The sequence below is a fragment of the Pleurodeles waltl genome, chromosome 7 (assembly GCF_031143425.1).
Source record: "Pleurodeles waltl isolate 20211129_DDA chromosome 7, aPleWal1.hap1.20221129, whole genome shotgun sequence".
Taxonomy (NCBI): Eukaryota; Metazoa; Chordata; class Amphibia; order Caudata; family Salamandridae; genus Pleurodeles; species Pleurodeles waltl.
In genome coordinates, this window is record NC_090446.1 from 1,139,310,075 (window position 1) to 1,139,323,731 (window position 13,657).

The 13,657-nt window shown below is 45.1% G+C and overlaps 1 protein-coding gene across 3 annotated transcripts in view; it reads right to left on the bottom strand.

Annotated features, from left to right (window-relative positions):
• Nucleotides 1-13,657, bottom strand: part of ACOX1 (acyl-CoA oxidase 1) — a 147,846-nt gene that overhangs the window by 98,553 nt on the left and 35,636 nt on the right. For all 3 annotated transcript variants that reach the window (XM_069200196.1, XM_069200199.1, XM_069200197.1), the window contains exon 2: nt 6,434-6,593. In XM_069200196.1, coding sequence (XP_069056297.1) covers nt 6,434-6,593 — 160 coding nt within the window. The remainder of the gene's footprint in view (nt 1-6,433; nt 6,594-13,657) is intronic.

Consider the following 13,657-nt stretch of genomic DNA (forward strand, 5'->3'; position numbering starts at 1 on the left):
GTTCGAGCAGTAGCAGCACCTTCCCCTCAGCACTTTGAGACCCCCACAGGTGAGCAGTGCCCTTTACAAATTCCTGATTCACTGATGGATCACATTCACATCTAAACCTGATCACCACTTTTTTATGCAAGGGTCTTCTTCAAAAACCCATGAAGGGCCAAAACTATCTGTTTTCTCTTACAACCATGTGGCACAAAGGTTTTCCCTCCTTCATTACTAATTCCCATGTCACACCCGTGCCTAACTCATCCCTCAACTCCCCGAACCTCCGCAATCAGGAGCTCGCTCTCCCTTACTTTTCCCTCCAGCTTTTATACAACTTACCACCTCTTGCAAGACACTATCCAAGGGATCCACCACTCCCCAGTCTCCATCCGTTGCTACTCCACTCTCCCCTTATAGTGCATTAACCATACCTACTACTGTGCACTCTGTTAGGTCAGTTTCTTCTGGATTCACACCTACTTCCAATCAGAATGGCATTCTTGAAAGAGATGAATTTGAACATTCTTCCACCCCGCTATATACTCCAAACCTGAATTCTTGTAACCTGGAACCTGCCTATAGTATTTTGCATTAACTGTCCTATATGCTTTCTATACCTCATCTGTTCTCACTTTGTGTGCCATGTCAGTTTCATGCTCTTCTTGTTGTGCATCCATTTCGTGTTGTATCTGGCTTGCACTGTCCATGTTGCCCTTTCCTCGCTTGCCTATTCCATTCCTCACATGCTTTCCTCATTCTAGCACTTACTGAAGTCACTGTGTTAAACAGTGTTGATCGCGGATTTTGATCCTCACTCAACTCACCGTTTCATTGCTTCTCTCATGGCTAATTGGATGTAGAACTGCCAACTGATCGAGATGGTGTAGCAGGGATCGTTGGAAGGATCTACAATCTTCCAACCTGACTACTCTGCTTCTGCTGACTTTGGTGGAAGTGTTATAGTTCCAATGCCTGACTCAGCTCATCAAGGGCTTAGCAGTCACATGCATTATCCATGAGGGACAGGTAGAAGGGTCTACAATGCAACTATCTGACTAGTTTGTTGGCTCTTCTCCAGTGGAAGAGTTGCGGTCCCGCTGCCTGCACAACTCACTGCTTCCAGGGCACAGAAGACAAATGAGTACAGATAAGTAACAAGTACAGGAAGAGGTCGTGGCTAAATCGAATGTACCACCAGGTCCAATTCCAAGAATATAAACCTCACTAGGTTGGGTTGAGAGCCTTTCAGATGTCAGATCAATTCTATTTTGAATGACTAAGTTAATGCATTCCAGCAACGCAACTTCCACAATTGCAAATTTATGGTAAGGAGATATTCTGCTGCCATTTCGTGATGGTCCCACCTGCAAAAGTAGGCAAACACCTACAAATCCATAATATTGTGGCTAGACACAAACTATCTGTAGTTAGACTTCAGCCTTGGAAATGTAGTTCAAACTGCTAGTAACGACGAAGATCATGCACCACTTTAAGTGTGGGAATACAAAGAAAGCACCCCCACAATTTAATAGCTGAATCAGCATTGTGGGTTCTCCAGGGCAAAAATGCCTCCCATGGACAAGAAGAATATGCAAATACATATTAGCGTCATGTTTCCATACACCGGAATCTCAAAGTGGTGAAAATGTGTGTATTAATTTTATTAAACATATAAGTGGTTCTAAAAGTCTACAACTGGCCTAGATCTCCAGGAGTACTCCTAGGACGGTTTCAAAGCCTCATAAAACGCAAGGAAGTTGGCCCACACAAAATACGTAATCATATGGAGGCAATGGTCGAGATTTTCCATGTACTTTTTGGATTCGATCCTGTATGGTAAACAGTCTGCAAATTAGCACATTTTCCCTGAAAATGCAAAATGAATGTTAAATATCAGTTTCACAGAAATATGCCCTTCTGGTAATAAACTGAATGTAATTGCAAGATAATGGATGATAATGGGTATTCCTAATGATCGTATTTGCTGCCTCCAGACCTAATACATGTCAGCATGCAGATACTGCTTTAAAACAAAGCCCACAGCATTGCAGGATGTCAGTTTTAACCAGACTGCATCATGAATGCAAGTCTTACAATATAGCAAATACCACTTTTTCCAGGGCCAATGTTAGGGATAGCAAAGTCTTGCTTCTTCGTGAAATGCACAGGAGAAATTGTGCCCTGACGTCTGTTATCTCAAGTACAGCCTACATAACTTTGAAGCATGACCTTACTTATTTTTCACAGACCTGTCTTCCTCGATTTGTCTCATCAGCTGCTCCCGGCTGCTTGTATTTTTTACAACAAACATTAAAGCAGTCCCTCTACATAAGGAAGAAAACACAAAGCTCCTCATTCCATCTCCAATTTTTGTGAGCGCATCCCAACCGCTGAATCTCATGGTCATTGCTGCCAAAAGAGACAATTACTTCTTCCAAACTGCTGTGGCTTCCCTTAGTAAAAGCAGGAAATTTAAGGTATATAATTCTGCAAATGTAACTTTAGTATCATCTGAACATCGTTTTTAGCAGATGTGCCAGGCTTGGTGGCTTCTGAATCACACATAGTTCTCATTATAGAAAGGTTTTATGTCCAGATTTTAGAACTTAAAGCCAGAAGCTCAGACAAGAGTCAGCAAGTTGCAGAAGAGGACGTTCATTGCTTCTCCTATTGTGCTTTTCCGGTCTTCTTTTCCCAAAGGAATGAAAAGCTGCCTCAATACATTAAGACTATGTCACAAAAACACTTAATAACATACCTATCACTGTAGTGACCTTGTTTGGATTTTACAAGGAAAATGACATACAAAAAAGTGAAACAGGCAATCTTTGCTCTAGGTTTTGGCAAAAGAAACATTCTCAGTGCCAAAGGCACAGAGGATTGTAGCTTCACATGCAGGATCAGTTCCATGAAAGGCACAGGTAAATACAATATAAACTCTCAAAAACAACATCCCCTCCATGTTCAAGAATGAAGTAGAGGCATTGTGGTTGTACTGTGACACCAAGACGCTTTTTATGTAATGCCCATTTTGCTTGTGAAAAAGCCCTCTGAAGATTATTCTATTTACATTTACCTTGCAACGACTTTACTGTATTTGGAGCTCACTAAGACAGAAAAATACATGGACAGAAAACTGATGAGACTGTGTGGATATAAGCATTATTAATGTCCAGATACTTTGATGGTCCTTCCAGAATATACTATGCTATCTAAGAACAAGAAGGGACGTATGAGGGAGGTGCTGCAATAATAACCAGAAAGAGCTGTCAATTTGATCCTGTGTCTTCACTGAATGCCCTTGTCGAATCACTATGTGAAAGGTTTGATTCAGGTGCCATCTCCTAGTGCCTACGTCATCTACAAACATGGAAAACAAAAAGGGATATGTGCGAAGATCTGACTGAACTACTGAAAGTACTACATGATGCACGATAATGATCAACAAATGCAAGTGTGGATGATTTTAATTTGCAGGAAGAGGATATTTAGACGGATTCATTACTTATAGGGACACTGGGTTATTCGCAAAAGGTACATTGGCTCATTGATAAAGCCAGCATGTGCTAGACTCTTCAGGAGGTAATGATGCCATGAGGAAGGATCTAGATGTTACTAAATTAGATTGGACTGATAGTATGTTAATGACCGGAAAAAATAACAATGGTAGCTAATAAAAATACAACTCAGACACATGTCTGCTACATCTAAGAGGCAATATAAAAGAACAAGTGTCTGAAAATGAGATTATAGGAAAACCAACTGACATTTATCAAGGAAACTAAAGGTGTTACAAACCACTTTGTCAGGAAGGATTCAGAAGAGACTGCAAAAAAGGTCACAGAAAGGAGATTTATGATAAGTTTTTCTGTGATGTTTTGCAAACAAATGGAAACAAATTAATCACAAGCATTAAAGAAATGGCAGCTGTACCAATAAGGGATTATAGATGGAAGAGTTGGAGGGGAAAGAAATTATACTGCTTCGAAGGATTTAGCAAACAGTCTCAAGGAAATAGAACATCTGACCACACCTACCCAAGATGTGCTGGCTTGGGCAGAATCATGTTAACGAATTCAGGAGTTCTTTTCAGACAAAACACTGAAGATCACAAAAACAACAGTCAATAATTAAAGTCCTGGTCAAATAGGAGTGTGGTAGAGCTAAATGAAAAGAGCAAGGTTCCCGGATGTTAAATCAATGCCACTCAAGCGTATTACTGTTACTGTTTGCACTTGGCTTCCTCTCCAAAGGAGGACATTAAAAACTCCGGCATATATTTTAAATTGCAAGTTGTAACTAGAATAGAACCTCAAAGGGTAAGACAGAAAAGACTGGTCTACTTGCACCCATTAGTACAGAGATTACCAACAGCTCACTAGCAGTGCAGTCTTTCACCCGAACTGAGACAAGCTTTGACACCATCTCATTTTAAAATCCTAGACTCAACCCATCCAGTGCCATCAGCTGTAAACACACTGCCAAGACGCCATAACTGGTAAAGGTCTCTTGAAGAAGTAGTTACAGCTAAGCTGGGGACTCACTTGTCAAGCTTCTGTCCCTGTATGTATACAGACATGGAACTGGCTGATGTTAAAAGCTTGCGATAGATAATGCTAATAAGGGTGCACTCTAACTGGCCATGATGCTTGTCCTGTTGGCTCCATGTGATGCAACTGACCATGCCTTTCTTTTTGAAGGACAGAATGATGTAGTCAAGTTCTTTAATGGGCCCATTAGTTCATTTATATTCTTTGATCAAGATTGATCACTAACGGTCAGTAAGGGAACATCGGACACTAACCGTTTACTTCAGACTTGTGGCTGCTAAGGGGCCTCACCAACTTTTTTAGTATCTGTGTGCAAGCTCCGCATTAGCTGACAGCCACAGGAGGTGGGTTTCACAACTATAGTAATGATTCTCATCTGGTTTTCTGCACTCTAGGAACTACAGAAATGATGCTGAACATTTCACTGCATTACATGCTTGGAGGGATGCCGCCCAACTGGCTCCATAACCTAAAATCAGTGTTGATAATTACTGGTCCTGGTTATGTGGTAGACCAACCAGCACCTGCAAATATCTCTGGCATGCTCCCTAAAGTCAAAATTCTGGACTTCACATTGGACTCTGAACTATTCATGAGTCATCAAAAAACTGCATGACAAAAGCAGCAACTACTATTTTAAATTGTTGCCTGATTTCAATAATTAATGTAAGCTAAATCAAGGCACTTTACTTGATGCATAAATAACAAATATTTGCTAAAACCCATTTCCATGTATTGGGTTTGTTCTATATATTTTTACCAGTAAAACCACATTGTCTATGCAAATTTAGTATCCATTCGCACTTTGTAAATGTCAGTGCACTACCTCACCAGTGCTCCAAAAATGCACCACAAGCTACATACCACACCATCGCCTCCCTCCTGCTCAATTGGTGTGGCACAATTGCTACACTTGTTTCTTTTGTGTGATGCATGGATTTATCACAATCCCTAAGATTTCCGTGATATATTACCAGCAGCACCCCCACTCTGAAAAATGTTCCAGCACTACTGAGGTCCCCCCAGTCAGGGGTTGCCCCGGGAGCAATGCAGACAAATACCCCTCAGCCAGGCACTACTTATTATACAAGGGCAAGGGCTGTGGTTCAGAATAGCTAAACAAGTATTTTTTAATCAAAAGAAGGTATGCTCAGCGATCTCTTAAGAAACTTGATTTGTAGGCTTGCTATTTTTTTTTTTTTTACTTCTGCTAAAATGCAGCATAGTGCTTAAAAGTAGTGAGCAGGTGTTAACTTGGGACTTGCTAACTATATTAGGAATCCTCAATGTTTTTGTTCGTCATGTCGTGCATTGCTGCATTTTTTTATCTCATTCTCTGTGATTACCATTCATATTTTATGTACTAAATGTGGGTTTTAGAAACAAACATTTTCAAGTTGTATCCCATTTTTTAAAGTTCTATTGTGTGTGCAATAGTAATTAATACAAGAGGGTGTGGAGTTCCACTGTATCCCGGAACTCATCTAGTGGGACTAATTCTGACCAGAAAGCACCACCTGCGCAGTATCGCTCAGAGGACTCTGTAAGGTAGTCATCCAACTGGATTTCTAATTCATATTCGTGCACAAACATCTCCCCTTGCTTTGGCCCCTTATAATAGTGGCAACACTCTCTGTAGGGTAATGAGAAGACTTCAGAATGAACATAGGGCTCAGAGTGGCTGCTAGGGTGGGACACAGTCAGGATACATATTAGATGAGTGTATCCAAAAGATCGTTGGGGACATGGACACGTCACACAGTTTCACAGACAAGTAAGAGTGCAGAAAGAACATATCTCAATGGACTGTTTATTCTCAAAAAGTTTAAAGCTGAACAGCCACCTATTTGTGTACCTATTGCCTGGAACCAGTTAGTATCACTCCCATTTCCAAGTACCTTTTAAACCAGTAGATTTCTTCAGGGTCAGAAATGTCATACTCTCTCATCTTCAGGATCATGTTGGCGCTCTTCTTTATTGCCACCTCATAGCGCTCGCTGCGGGACAAGAAGTTGGCATCCTCATGCTGGAAATCAGGATCATTCAGAACCAAGTTTTCTGTAAGGCCAAAAAAGAGAAAGGTGAGGGAGTGTATCACAGGATAGGAATAAAGAAAAGATACGTATTTGGGAGTGGGCTAGAGGTGGAAGAACCCCAGGATTAGGCATGAGGCAGCCTACACCAGAAGTAAACTAGGGTGAAGTATGAGGCAGATGTGCTCAGCATGTGAAGATTGTATGAGACACAGGGACATCTCGGAAAGAAGGGAGAAAATAAAACAAGCATTCAGAAGATGGGTAATGGGAAATAGTGCCAGATCAAGATACACCAATGGGGGAGGTGGATGACAGGGTAGTGTTATATAGTGGAGAATGATGCAGAGTCACACCACAACATATGGAGCGCATCATGACTTGAAAAATCAGAGAAAGGAAAAGGACTAGGAATATCACTATTGGGATGTGGTACACTGGAGGGGAAGACTTAAAAAGTAGGTACTTGGCTGAGGTAGCCCATAGTAAACTCTAAGAACTGAAGTATGAATGAGGGAGGAGGGCTATTCTGAGGCTGAATGCACTTACACTGTATGGGGTAATTTCAAGCCAGGTACACAGCAGTTAATTATTGGGCGGAAGTAACATGGGTGATGGAAGTTGGTGTATAGGAGACTGAAGTGGCTGGTGGGCGTGGCGAGGTGAAGGAAAGATGTGTGTGGTAAGAATAAAGGAGGCACAGAGTATCAGGTGATGGTTCACATGAGCGAAAGATGGAGGAGCTAGGTTATGTTACATCAGGTGGGAGCAGGGATTCAAGTTGAGGCTTAGGCCCCAGTGTATTTTTCTTAGTCCACATTGAGTTTCCAAAAAACCAACCATCACAACGAGAACATCATCAAACCTCCTACTGGCTGGCTAGATTCACCCAAGCAACTCATGTTCTTTGAACTTTCCTTTTGTATCACTGCACAATGACCTGCATTGGTGGGGAATGTTGTGTGGAGGATTAGAGGATCCAGTGCACTCCCTGTAGCACCATTCATGATTATTCCAATGGTGACCGTGCTCTCCACTAGTCTCAGACAGTGGACAACGATTTTTACTCTGGTGATTCGTACCCACTCATCTCATAAAGGTCTGCCTCCCCCTTCAGAGATTTCACCATTTGTTAGGAACACATGTACAACATGAGTGAATATAGATATACATGGATGGGAGTAGTTAACAAGACACTGATACGAAGACTGTTGGTTTGTGCAATTTGGTAATTTTTCTGATAGCACTTAAGTGCTCTAAAAATGATCTCTTAACCCACAGCTCATCATTTTTCACCATGGACATGGGGCTCTCAAACAGAAACGGATGTCCCATCACTGACAGATTTGCTTTACCATAAAACAGACAAGGAATCACAATTAAGGCAATCCCTTGTAATTAGAAAATGTTATATTGTGTGGGAATTTGTCCCAACGGAAATCAATGATGAGGGACCCAGCTGTATGTAGTCCTAAATATAACTTAGGCTAAGTTCTTCATGGCAATAATAACCTGAGAGGCAGGGTGGTGCTGACAGAAGATGCCTGCAAAGATGATTTTCTTTAAGTTGAGAAATAGATTAATTTTCAGCCCCATATGCTGCAGTAGGTAACATAGGAGCGATGGGCTTGTTGCCTAGCTTGGTGAACAATTTGAGTAAAGCTATTATTGACTGGGCAAACATTTGGCATCACATGATTCCAATCTACCTACATGATGAGGAGATATCAAAAATTAATCCCAAATATAGATATTTGTAAACTTTCTCCAAACTGTTTTTACCAATATTAAAATCATCCAGTGAGAAGCACCCAGGGCCACAGGACATTATTTGTGATTTAGAATAATTAGCGCTCAAATCCAGATTTGACATAAAAGCTGAAACTAATTTCTTTGGTACTGGGATTTGCAGCCCCATTATCTTTGGTACATAAGCATTGCTACTTAATAGGTGAGAATAAATGATATTTATGTATTTAAAAAAAGAAGCTTAAATGCATCCTGGCCGCAAACATCTTTTTAAACATATGTGTAAGCCAAACCTCTTCTGGGCCCTTCGATCACTGAAGAGTTCAGTAAGGAAGGCGGCCAGTGCAACATCCCAGCTTGTTTTTAGGAGATGTGACCGCAGTTTTGAGTGGTTTACTCGATCAAAGGCACTGGAAAAAAACATAAGCACTAGATGGATTGAGCATTTACGTGCTACAGTATACATGCCATTTATCAGATACAGTTGGAGACACTGTTTAACTGTCCCAAGGTGCTCTCTGAAACCATACTGACAGAGGTTTAGAATGTTGTTAATATTTGCCCATTCCCACGTGCTATTAAATATTACCCTGCGTAGAATCTTAACCAAGGAAACAATGAGGGATAAGGTCCTGCAGCAGCTTGGTCCGAGCCTGCTTTTTTTTTTTTTTTTTTTTTTTTTTTTTTTTTTTTTTTTTAAACGCTGGTACGATGACGGGCAATGACCATGAAACGGGCAAAATCCCTGTCAAACAGCTGTTAAAAACATGCATTAATAGTGGTGCCCAAAGGTCAGCCTTTTAACTAGGCCTTGGTGCTTTGCTGAATGAGCCCAGTCTTATAGCTAAAATAACTTCTTAAATCCTAAAAGATCCCAGAGTAGTAACTGATGTGTAAGAGATACTGTCAAATGAACAATTAGGAGCTAAACATGCTTATAAAAGTATGGCCGTGGCACACACATGCAGCAGACACCCTGCTGGCATGCGAAAGTCATGCCTATCTGCGCCCGAACGGGTTTATGGGCAAGGGATGCTGCCCCTCAATCTACAGGTAGGCTCACTTACTCTGCCTCCTCCTTACATGCCCTTTGTCCCCCTTCAATTAAAGCCTGTGTCTCATCACTTAGGGGGTCATTCTGACCTCGGCGGTAAAAGGCGCTTTCTGCCGGTCAGAAGACCGCCACAACACCGCCGCGGACGCGGTAAACCGCCACGGTCATTCTGACCCGCAACAGGCAAACCGCCAAAAACCCGACATCCACAAAAGTCCGCCACACCAACGGCCAGCGAAAAACTGGCGATGACCAAACCTCCACCGTCACGCCAACAGAGATACGCCCATGCCATTCCGACCCACGAATCCACGCGGCTGTCTTTCAACCGCGGTATTCCATTGGCGATACACACCGCTGCAGTCAAATTACACACACACTTACAAAACACAACCACATTGGACAATTTGAAATACACACACCTGATACACATACACACAACACTCCCACACACCCAATACAATATAAAACACACACCCACATCACCCACAAACCCCTACAACCACAAATCAGAGACGAAGCCCAGAGAGAGACAGCACAGAATAGAGAACACCATCACACAGAGGCACACTACACCATCACCCACACAACATTCACGCACAAAACACCACAAACCACCACACTCATCAACACATACACCACCCCACACCTCATCCACACCACCCCATGGCACCCCCAAGACACCCCAGGTTTTAAGACACAGAACTCAGGGTCATGGTGGAGGAAATAGTTCGGGTAGAGCCCCAGATCTTCGGGACACAGATGCAGCACACCAGCATTGCCAGGAAGATGGAGCTATGGCAAAGAATAGTGGACAGGGTCAACGCTGTGGGACAGCATCCACAAAATCAGGACGACATCAGGAAGCGGTGGAACGACCTACGGGGGAAGGTGCGTTCCAAGGTATCCAGACACAACATCGCGGTGCAGAAGACTGGCGGCGGACCCCCACCTCAACCCCCAGAATTTACAGCATGGGAGGAGCAAGTCTTGAACATCCTGCATCCTGAGGGCCTCGCAGGAGTAGCTGGAGGAATGGACTCTGGTAAGTCTCATCTTCACTACTTCATCCCCCCCACCCCACCAGCATGCCAACTCATACCCCCACCGTCACCCCCCACCCCCATCACACATCCTCCTTGCTAATGTCTCACCATCACAACCCACCCATCCCAACACCAAACCCTGCATGCCACCACAAACCATGGACACCCATCACCTAAGCATGCCCACTGCACATACTCATCTCCCCCACAAGCCACCGTCACAACAGCCCCCACAAGGGAATGCCAGCACTGGGGTACACGGGCAGCCACCCATTGCACGATATTGCACACACAGAAGCAATAACCATACTTTTATACCCCTGCAGGACCCGAACGCCACCATACCGCCCAGGAGGGTCCAGAAATGTCCATCCCACCCCCAGAAGAGGCCCCCGGTGAGGACAGCAGCTCTGTCTCCCTGGACCCAGATGACCAGCCCGGCCCATCAGGGACCTCGGGATAGTCGGTTCCCCTCACACAGCCACAGGCCACAGCAGACCTACCCCCCTCTGGGAACACCAGCACAGCTCCCACCCAGCGGGCCCATGCCTCTGTCTCCAGGACACGTCAATCAGCGGTGTGTCCACCACTACAGGGCACCCAGGTTAACCCACCACCCCAACAACAGGGACCTGGGGGCAGTGGTAGTGGATACACGGTCCAGGGGACAGAGGCCCAGGAACACAGGGGAACTGGGAGGGCTGCTGTGCGACAGGGGGGGGGACAGGCCCAGGGAACCCACTCTCCACGAGGCCCTCTCCTCCATCATGGGAGCATACCACCACTCCCAGGAGACGATGGCCACGGTCCTGGGCAGGTTCCAGGAGCTCCAGGTACTGCAGGAGGAACAGTTTATGGGGTTCAGGGAAGAACTCAGAAACATTACTTCCGCAATGGGCACCATCGTCGTGGCTCTCAACCAGATTGTCACCACATTGCGGGACCATGTGGCACCACAAAGGGCCCCCGTCACTAGCATGGACCAAGAACAGGCTACCGCCGGCGCTAGTGGACAGGAGGCCCCCACACAAGAACAACAGGCCACCAGAACCCCACCCCCTGCAGAAGGAGAACCACCCCGCAAGCGGGGCCTGAGATCTAGGAAGAAGACAGAGTAGGATGCCAAGACCCCCACCAGGAAAGGATACCCCTTGATGTCATCCCACTGTCCCACATTGTCATCCTGTCCAACCTTAAACTGCCCCTGCTCCACCTTCCACAGGCATATGGACAATGCACCTGTGAGACTGAAAATCTGGACTCTGCCATGGACAATCCTCCACCATCACCCATCACCGATATTTCAACCATGTCCCTAAATTGAGCACTTTAATAAAAACACTTATTGCACAAAAATAATCTGGAGTCTGCCTGTATTTTGAACAAATGAATTAGACATAACCGTTGCAAAATGTCAAGTTACATTGTGAAAACAACATACCACTGTCACACAGCTGTAGTCCATGGGCAAACAAAGCAGAGGTCACGCAGTGGGGCACACATCTCTGAAATTGGAAGGAAAAGTCACAACTCAGTTACCATACACTGGGTGAAAAGGACAGACAGTAGAGAGGCAGGAGACTGTAAGTAAATGTAAAATGCCGGTGTTGATTCTTACCTGTGTGTTATTGAAAATACTGCTCTATTACTGTGTCCCTGTTGTCTGTGTCGTCCTCGTCGTCTTCCTCCTCTTCACTCTCCACAGGCTCCACAGCTGCCACACCACCACCATCTGGAGCATCCTCCTGCAGGAAAGGCACCTGGCGTCGCAAAGCCAGGTTGTGAAGCATACAGCAGGCCACGATGATATGACACACCTTCTTTGGTGAGTACATTAGGGATCCACCTGTCATATGCAGGCACCTAAACCTGGCCTTCAGGAGGCCGAAGGTGCGTTCGATCACCCTCCTAGTCTGCCCATGGGCCTCATTGTACCATTCCTCTGCCCTGGTCCTGGGACTCCTCACTGGGATCAGTAGCCAGGACAGGTTGAGGTAACCAGAGTCACCAATTAGCCACACACGGTGTCTCTGTAGTTGTTCCATCACATAAGGGATGCTGCTATTTCGCATGATGTACGCGTCATGCACTGACCTAGGGAACTTGGCATTTACATGGGAGATGTACTGGTCAGCCAAACAGACCACCTGGACATTCATCGAATGATAACTTTTTCTGTTCCTGTACACCTGTTCACTCCTGCTGGGGGGGACCAAAGCCACATGGGTCCCATCAATTGCACCAATGATGTTGGGAATATGTCCAAGGGCATAGAAATCACCCTTCACTGGAGCCAAATCGCCCACCTCAGGGAAAACAATGTAGCTCCGCATGTATTTCATCAGGGCAGACAACACTCTGACCAACACCTTTGAAAACATAGGCTGAGACATCCCTGATGAAATGGCCACTGTTGATTGAAATGACCCACTTGCCAAAAAATGGAGTACTGACAGAACCTGCACTAGAGGGGGAATCCCTGTGGGTTGGCGGATGGGTGACATCAGGTCTTGCTCCAGCTGGGCACACATTTCCTGTATAGTGGCTCGGTCAAGCCTGTATGTCAGTATGACATGTCTTTCTTCCATTGTCGACAGGTCCACCAGCGGTCTGTACACGGGAAGATTCCTCCATCTCCTCGCAAGTCCCAGCAGACGGTGCCTAGGAAGGACAACATGGAGCACAGAGTCAATCAACCCACAGGTACGTTCCCACAGCTTGCACAGTACACGATTCTCTATGCAGTGAATGGCTTGTATGAGTGTTGATGCAAGGCCTAGGCATGTGTGACGCAGTAGAAATTAAGCCATGTGGGCCCTTGAAATGGCGGCTGCCTGACCTGTGAAGTGCGATGTGAGGTCAATGCGCTGATGTGGCACACCGTGGCGGTAGGCGGTCGAAGACCGCGGTGCAAAGCCGCATTGGTTAACATTGAACCCTATGGGTTTCAGGAGCCAATGACGATGTGCGCCGGCGGTCACGGTACGCACCGCCGCGGTACGCACCGCCATTTTCTATCTGCTTAATCACTCGAGACCTGATCTTCCACAGGAGAGGACCTATACTGCAAGTGCTGCTGTGACCTCGGTCTGGAAGAGACAATGGCTGCTGCGACTGGGGAAAGGGCCCCTGCCTTCAGTTCAGAAGAATTGGAGAAACTCGTGGATGGGGTCCTCCCCCAGTATGCGCTACTCTACGGTCCTCCAGACCAACAGGTAAGTACACTGGGACCATGCTTTG